The following is an 8,915-nucleotide window of genomic DNA, read 5'->3' as shown; positions in this document are numbered from 1 at the left end:
GTCACCTTAGAACATAGCATGTCAACTCTAGGAGGGCCCTTAGAACACAGAATGTCACCTTTGAACACAGTTGTCAGAGGTGGGAGGGACCTTAGAACATAGAATGTCACCTTAGTATACAGAATGTCAGGGTTTGGAGGGCTCTTAAAAGACAGACTGTCAGGACTAGGATGGACCCTAGAATACAGAATATCAGGCCTGGGAGGGCCCTTAGTACACAGAATGTCACCTTCAAACACAGTGTCAGAGGTGAGAAGGTCCTTAGAACACAGAATGTCAGAACCAGGAGAGGATCTTAGAACACAAGACAGCAGGCCGTTAAGAGCTGGGAAGCACGGAGAACACAGAGTCCAGAACGTCAGGATTGAAGGGGACTGCAGCAGATCATCTGATCCGACCTCCTCATTCTCTGGAGGAAGATGCCAAGACCCTGAAAGGGAAATGAAGTTTGCCTAGGTGTAGGTGGGGGAGGATAGGCCCCCCCAAGGGATGGGTTAGGTGCCAAAAGAGCTGGGGGCAAGGAAGACATCCCACTGCACCCGCCATTTTGCCTATGGAGGGTCCTGACCCATCTCCCTCCTCCCTCCTCACGTCCATAGGTGGGCGGCACCCTCCGGGGGTCTCCCTAGGGGTAGGACTTCAGTCCCCTTGTCCACCCCGCCTGGTCCCACAGGAAGGACCAGATGTCCCCTGACCCTTTCAGTCCTGGTCACTCCTCCTTGTGCGTGGTTTGGCACCAGTTCCAAAGACAGCTCCTATGGCTCTGTGGCTCAGATCCAGGCCGGGGGAGGCCCCCAGGAGGGAGCTGACATTGGCCTTGGCAAGTCTGAGCAGGGTGGGCGCTGGCAGCCCAGGGGAGCGTATGTGATCAGCATCCTCCTCTGCTGCTTGGTCTCGGCCCTAGGGATGGAGAGCAGAGAGAGGCCCAGGGCAGGCATTACTACACAGAGGTCCCTTGTTCAGTCACCCAGCCCTTGGGACAAGAAGCCAGACCTTCCAGGGATCCTCTGCCTGGCGAGTCTTTAGCAGTGATTGCCGGCTGGGGGCCCAGGGTTGGGCGAGGGCTGTGGGAAGAAAGGGTGAAGGACATTTTCCTCTGTCCAGGAGGCTCGCTGGCTACCTGAGGAGAGAGACCATCCCCAAACCTGTAAGGAAAAGTACAGGTCAGCATGTGGCTAACGCCTGACTAATTATGAAGTTCACACTTCTATGGCAAAGAGGGAGGTGCTTTCTCCCCATTTCACAGATGAGGCAGGTGAGGCTTTAGGAGGCAGAGCCCTTCGTCCCAGAGCCCTTCGGACACCATCTGGGTGCTCTCCCTCTCCATGTTACCCGTAGATACTTCTTTTTGTACCCATTTTAGGCCGTAAGGTCCTCGAAGGCAGAGCCAGTTTCTTTTTTGGTTTGTTTTGTATCCTCTGTACCTGACACAGCACCTAGTACACAGTAGGAGTTTAAACATTAAACATTAAACAGTCCAACCTTCACCAAGAAGCTTATGATCTCATGAGAATACATTGGGGGGGGCGCCACAGTGTATAGAGCACTGGGCTTGGAGCCAGGAAGCCCTGAGTTCAAATCCAGCCTCAGACAGTGACTAGGGATGTGACCCTAGGCAAATCACTTTGCCTCAGTTTCCCCAACTATAAGATATAGATAATAATAGCACCACACAGGGGTGTTGTGAAGATGAGATAATATTTATAAAGCACATAGCACAGTGCCTGGCACATAGCAGGTGCTACGTAAATGCTGCTGTTATTATTCTTATTATAGGAAAGTAGGATTACAAGTTGAATATGGTCAGGACCAAGGAGAGGTCCTGTCAGTGCTGTGAGTGAAAAATCTGAGGAGCGCAAGCTCATTCTGAGCTATGGTTGAATCAGGGAGAGATGATGAAAAATGAGGACAGAGCCCAGGAGCACTGCCAGGCAGGGTTACCCCAGGCTTCAGCAAGGGGAAGAGAATAGAGTCCAACCACTGGAAGCCAGGGCACTTGAGGACTGTCGTTCTTAGGGCTGGAAGGGAGGAAACTGAGGCCGCAGAGAAGTTATGGGACTGGCCAAAGGTCACCCAGTTCAACATTAAGTTGAACCAGGGTTTTGATACCTGGCCAAATGCTAGGCTATCTGATGAATCATTAGACTGTGAACTTCTTGAGGGCAGGGGCTATTTGTGTCTCTTTAACATTGCTAGCACTTTGCAGAGTGCCTGGGATGCAGAAGGTGCTTAATAAATGCTTTCTGACGTGGGCACTGATCAGAGAACTGCCAGACACCAGCATGGCGCATGCCCTCATTTCCTTTTTGAATGTTGTCTAGACTTACAGACTAGGGCAACTTTGTCGAGACAGTTCACCCAGATTTCAAGTCTCTGACGCTCTTCTGGCGGACAGGAAGGGAGGTGAGGACAGAACAGGATGGGGGTGGTGAGGGGCCCATCAGTCCCTCCTGGGCCTCAGGGTAAAACAAGGTGCTTGGACTGAGTGGAGGTCTACAAGGTCCTTTCCAGCTGGTGAACAGGTCCCCAGGGGAGGGCCCAAGGGATTGGACTTTGGGGCCAATCTGCTGAACAGTTCATTGGATCACCTAGATGACCCCTAAGTTTGTAGATGCCCTATCCTGGAAGGGCTGACAAACAATGTTCCTAGAAGGCCCCAGTTGTTGTGAGGGTCAGGGGGAGGAAGGGGAGGCCCAGGAAGCTCCTTGACCTTGGGTGGGCCAAGAGAGAAGCCGCCTGTGGCCCGGGGACAGAGGACACTCAGCCTCTGGGGCCAGCTCCAGCCCTTGCTGGCCATGGCACCACCAGGGTCAAGCTCTTTCCCTTCTCATTTTCTTCAGCTTCTATAGACACGTGTGCAAATATGTACTTACCTGGCATCCTGCAACTTTAATGGATGGCTTCCATTGAGAAGGGGAGGGGAAGGAGAAGGCCGCTTCATGTTCACCCACCAAGGTCTGTTCCACAGAGAGAGGCTGTAAGGGAGGAAGACAGAGCAGCTGAGACACCCAGAGATTCCCAGAAGGCAGTTCCAAGAGGGTAGCCAGCAGTGAAAGGCATGGCCCAGGCTAGTTATGCACAATGAGTGGGTGTGGAGCAAGGAGGGGCGGCGAAGCCGGCCTCATATGTGTGTATCGCTGAGACCCGCCACTGGAATATGGGGCTGGACAGACATCTGTACTGGGAGATGATCATTACGGACCCCTAGGAGGAAGTCCAGGGATCACTAGAAAGTAAGCTCCCTGAGGACAGGCGCTTTGGTGTTTGTCCTCAATTGTGCCCGGCACATAGTAGGTGCTCAGTCATGTCTTATTTAATTGAATTAAATCAAAGCAGAGGGAGGAAATAAGAAAGTGTTAAGAGTTAAATGTCCAGGCTAAAGGTTACTCCACATTGCATTTGGTACTCTGCCCGATTTCAGCTCCAAGGGAGAAGGTGCCCCGGACCAGGCACCCTTTGGTGTTCTCCATCTTTTTGTGTGTTGTTTCCCCTTCAGACTGTAAGCTCCTTGAGGGCAGGAGCTGCCTTTCTTTTTATTAACTGTATTCCCAGCACTTAGTACAATGCCTAGAACATTTTGTTGTTGTAAGGCAGCTAGGTGGCGCTGTAGTAGAAAGAGCATCACACCTGGAATCAGGAAGCCTCGTCTTCCTGAGTTCAAATCTAGTCTCAGATTCTTTGTAGTGGTGTGACCCCGAGCATGTCACTTCACCCTGTTTGCCTCAGTTCCTCATCTATAAAATGAACTGGAGAAGGAAATGGCAAACCGCTCCAGGATCTTTTCCAAGAAAATCCCCAGTACTCAGCACAGTGCCTAGCACATAGTAGGTGCTTAATAATTCATTAGTAGTTCATTGGATTGGAAGATCAATGGAGTCAGATATAGAAATGTCACTGGAGTAGACTGTGGACTGCCTGGCTGGAAGGAGGAATAAAATGATGTATTCAGGGATCAGATGATAAATCTGAGACAGTCAGGCTATAGTTGTGATGAGCCAATCAGCATCGTGTGGGAAGGGTTGCCACTGTCTGGACTTCTGCCCCAAACACAGAAGCTAAGAATTTCATGGTTTGGCTTCATGATAGTTTCATCCTTCAAAAGCAGAAAAACCAACTAGGGAGTTCTGGATCTGATTTTGGAGAAGTTGCTAGGGTGGAAAGGCTCAGAACAAGTCTTGAGGGAAAATGACCCCTTCCTCCCAGCTGGGTCAGAAGAGAGGAAAATGGAGCAAAATGTGACAGGGACCCAGGTTCAGGGACGGGTAGGACCCCATGGCCAGTTCTTTACAGAGGAAGTCAGGCCAGGAAGGAGGGAAGATCCTGCTCTCAAGGCACTACAAGAAATTCCTAATGAGAGAGAAAGAGGGTGTTGTCTGAAGAGAATGGTGTGGATGCATAGGAGGCTCTCTGAAAACGTGCCCAAAAGAGGGAAGCCAGAGCAGGGGCCAAAAGTCTAGGTGTGGCCCAGAACAAAGGCTCTGGACGAACGGAGGACGGCCAGCCAAGTCCAAACACGAAGGAGAGGTTAGTAAAGCTCTCTTGGAGGGGAGAAGAGGCCTGGCAAAGTGAGAGGACTGCAGCTCGGAACAGGGAGGGACTGTGCTCAGCACAACGCTTCTCATTCATTCACTCCGTCTGAGTCAAACTGGATGAGACTGAGGCAGCCGAAGGGAATCCCGTGATCTGGCTCCGCGTGGGGCTCGACCTAGATGTCAGCACGTCCCGTGTCCTCGTGGGGCGGCCTGGGTGACGGCGATCAGTGGCAGAGCATCCAGGGGAGACAGCCAGGATGGGGAAGGGCTGGCAGGCGAGGAGACCCAGGGCGGACGTCGTGTCCACTCTGCGGGCTGTCTCCAAGCATCACAAGAGCTGGGTGTGGAGAAAGACTTGCCTCATTCAGCAGACAAGATTCGGGGCGAGGTAGGGGGAAGGAATTCTTGACTTTCACCAAGCTCGAGCTGAAACTTAGCATTTCCTTCAGTTATTCAAAGACCTTCTTTTGAGAGGGGGTCCAGAAAACCAGAGAGGTGAAGAAGCCCTGGTCTAGTCCTTCTAGCAGAGTGGGCTGGCCACCATTCGTCACCATGGTCCCATCTGAGGTTGGGATAGTTGGGAACAGAGAGCAGGAGGGAAGGAGCTGATAAAGACTGGCCTCCATTCCCTTGCAGGGGGACCACCACAACCGCATCTATGTAACACTTTGCAATTCACCCTGCAATGGGGAAAGGTCTGGACATGTCAAAAATCTTCAACAGCTCCCTACAGCTGGCAGCAGAGGAATGTCCAAAGGACTTTCCTGGCATTCAAGGCTCTCCTGATTTCTGTTAAGATCACTACCATCGGGGCAGCTAGGTGGCGCAGTGGATAGAGCACCGGCCCTGGATTCAGGAGGACCTGAGTTCAAATCCGGCCTCAGACCAAACACTTGACACTTACTAGCTGTGTGACCCTGGGCAAGTCACTTAACCCCATTGCCTAGCAAAAAAAAAGATCACTACCATCCATCCATCCAGTGACCTCTTTGCCACCTTGCAGTCAACTCTGACTCTTCCCCTCCCTCACCCTTTATATCCAATCGGTCAGTCCACCCTCCACATCTCTCTTCTCCATTCACATCATGGCCACCTTCGTTCAAGCCCCCTCAACTCCGGTCTTCCCTGAACTCTGAATCAGGCAGAATCTGATTAACAGTAGGGAGCACGGGATTTAGCTCCCGAGGGGACCTTGCTTTTTGGCAGGTCAAGGCAGTTACCAAGCCTGGGTGAAGCATCTACTATGTGCCAAGCTAAGGGCAGGATCTGACCTGAGAGAGCTCATTCAATCTAACTCTTCCATTCTGCAGACTTTTTTCAGTTACTGAGCTTCTGGAAGGAGATATTTATTTCCCCAGCGGCTTGCCTTGCCATTCCCTCGTCTCTTCTCGGACAGGCTAGCCTTCCCCTGGCCACTGATCCCTTTCCTATTAGAATGTCAGGTCCTGGGGCAGGGTCAGTTCTGCTTTTGCATCGGTATCCCTTCATTCACTTTCGCTAAGTGCCCGGGCAGCTCCCAAACCAGACCCTCGACCTTCAGATCCAGGATGTCCGCTTCTCCCTCCCCATCTGAGAGGCAGTGTGGTGTAAGCTTCCTACCATGGCAAGTCCCTTCAGTGCCCTGGCTCCCAAGTCCTCCTGTATGAGGAGGGCATGGGACTGGATCTCGCTCCTATGACCTGTGCTCCTATTACCCAGTGGGTATTGGACTTGGAGTCAGGGACACCCGAGTTCAGATTCCACCTCTGACCCCTAGCAAACACACAGCCCTACTCGAGTCACTATCCCCTCAGAGTTTTGGTTTCGTCATCTGTAAAATGGGGCTCCCAGGGCGGTGCTGGAGCTCACTTCTGCTTTCTTCCTGACTCTCTGTAGATCCAGCGCACTGCATACTCCATTTTCTTTGATGAGAAGTTTTCCATCACGGTGGACCCCTCCGTCCTGGAGGAAAGCAGCTTGCGCTTTTCTGTCTATGGCATTGATGACGATGACCGCAACGTCATGACTGGCGTGGTTGACTTGAAGCTGTCTGTCCTAGAGCTGCCCCAGCAGCCCTTCTGTGGCTGGCTCTACCTGCAGGATGTCAACAAGGTGAGGGGCTTTCCGGCAGGCGGGCAGGCCTGGGCCTTGGGCGTGAGAGGGGTGAGGGTGGGGGCCCAATGGCGGAAGAGTTGAGAATCTGAGTGCCCAGAAAGGGTTTCCTCCCAGAGCTTCAAGGGTCAGCCCAGAGGAGCTGCCTCCCAGAGCATCCTCCACCATCCACAGAAGCCTGGGAGGGAGGCGGGGCGCAAAATTTTGAAGCTATTGAGGAAGAAAGGGCCTGTTTACAACACATGAACTGCTTTCTGCAGCCGGGCGACCCGCAGTTAAGAGAGCTGACTTTGAAAACCTGCTCCCAAATGCTCCTGAGCTGAGTGACCCTAGGCAAGTCAACTGCTCAGACTCAGTTTCCTCATCAGTAAACAGGATAATAACAGCACCTCCTTCCCAGGGTTGCAAGGATCCAATGAGTGCTTTGAAAGCCTCTATCAACAGCAGCTATTTCTATCTACTCTCTAAAAGCAGACCACTAGACCTCTCTGTTGGCTAGTTCACATCACTGGTTAGATCCCTAAGCAATCAAACGGCATTTCTGTAAGAACACACCGCGCCTCGTTCATTCATTCAGGCTTTCCCTGCCTTGTTGGAGCTGGGGAGGATGCTGTGCTCTGGCTGGATATACTAGGCCCTGTGGGGCGTGCCCCACCTGAGGGCTGCCAGGCGCAGGATCTCCCAGAGGGAAACTCCAAACGGCCTTTGAAAATGAAGCCTCCCAGGCCCATCAGGACGCTCTGTGTGTTTCCAGGTCTCCGATTCGGTGGGTGAAATCTTGCTCTCTCTGAGCTACCTGCCCACCGCAGAGCGACTCACTGTGGTGGTGGTGAAGGCCAAGAACCTTGTCTGGACCAATGAAAAGGCGACTGCTGGTGAGTGCTTGGCCTGCCCAAGGCAGAGCCTCCGTGCCTGCCCGGTCCTATCAAAGCAAAGGGTTAAGGGCCCACCTCTTTGGGGACCAAAATGCAACAGTCTGCTCAGAGGGCAGGCCAGGCAGCGGCCAGGCATGGAGGGAAGCCCAGTGGATTCATGCCACCTCCTGACCGTTGAGGCTCTGTTCTCTGCTAAAGGGACAGGTTTCCTTAGGCAGCAGATAGAGGTTTCTTGAGTGACAAGAGCAAGATGTGAAGTCATAGCTCTTAACAGCCTTGAACTTCACCCACCCCAGAGCCAAGTGGATTGACTGACTGCTGGGTTTCCAAAGGGCTCCTTAGCTTCAGGAGGCACTTGGGGGAGGCTTCCAGTCCAGGGTTCACCCCGACAGATGAGTCGCCCTCCCCCTACCGCGCAATCGCGTCCTAATGGGTCTCCCGGCCTCAACTCCAAGCTCTTCTCTGTAGTTTCTGGAAGGATTTCCCTGAGGCTTAGGTCCAAACACCCCCAGCCTTAGCCACCCATCATCAATGTCTGCCTCTAGGATAGGAAAAAGCTTCCCCAGTCTGGGGCATTTTCAGCCCTCCACCATCTGGCTTCCACTGAGGGACGTTTCCAGTCTTTTTCCCTGTTGCACTGAATGCACTCTCTGTTGTGGTCACACTGGCCTGCCAGGGCTTTTAGGTGGAGTGGGGAGGCGGCTGGACTTGGGCATCAGGAAGCCTTGGGTTCAAATCCAGCCTCTGACACTTATTTTGCTGCTTGACCTGAGGCCAGTCATTCCACCTGTTTGCCTCTAGTTTTCTCCTCGGTAAAATGGGGATGATAACAGCCCCTCCCCGCCCCCAGGGTGGTTGTGAGGATCACTGGAGATAGAAAAGCTGGTTCCTGTTATTAATTACAAAATAACCAGCTGCCCTCCCAGCACAGCTGGGGTCCCCACTTATCAGCGCCCGGCCTGAGGCTTGACAAACGTTTCCGGATTGAACGGGGAAACTGAGGCTCTGGGAGGTTGCCCGGCTTGCCCTGGGTCGCCGGGATGTAAAGCTACAAAGGCAGGCCGAGGCCGAGGGGCTCTGCCCCGCTCTCTGCCTTCATCACGGCTGGGTCCACAGTGAAGCACCTACTACGTAGGTGGGAGCTCACTCCCCCTCCCAGCTTTGTCTCCAGGCAGCCTACCTGGCTGCCCCAGCAGAGGGAGGGAGGGGGGAGAAGAGGATGCAGCTGGAATCCATGTGTCTGGCTCCCATTGGCTGGCTGAGGGCCTGGAGACAGCGTCCCAGCCAATAGAAATCGAGGCTGCCTGACAACCGAGCCCGCTGTGCTCCCCCGCCCCCACGTATTTCTGCGGAGCCGCAGCTCCACAGGGAGCCTGCGCTGATGGGGAGGGGGCGCCGCTGCCCGTCCGTGCCCAGC

At 53.3% G+C, this 8,915-nt stretch overlaps 1 protein-coding gene across 1 annotated transcript in view; it reads left to right on the top strand.

The window, feature by feature from the left end:
- SYT12 (synaptotagmin 12) overlaps positions 1-8,915 on the top strand; it is a 15,225-nt gene that overhangs the window by 2,592 nt on the left and 3,718 nt on the right. Inside the window, exons 4-5 of the mRNA XM_027856118.1 lie at positions 6,408-6,623; positions 7,378-7,498. Of these exons, the coding sequence (XP_027711919.1) occupies positions 6,408-6,623; positions 7,378-7,498 (337 nt within the window). The remainder of the gene's footprint in view (positions 1-6,407; positions 6,624-7,377; positions 7,499-8,915) is intronic.

The sequence above is a fragment of the Vombatus ursinus genome, unplaced genomic scaffold (genome assembly GCF_900497805.2).
Source record: "Vombatus ursinus unplaced genomic scaffold, bare-nosed wombat genome assembly UNPS02011369.1, whole genome shotgun sequence".
Lineage (NCBI taxonomy): Eukaryota > Metazoa > Chordata > Mammalia > Diprotodontia > Vombatidae > Vombatus > Vombatus ursinus.
This window is presented reverse-complemented; position numbering and strand designations above follow the sequence as displayed.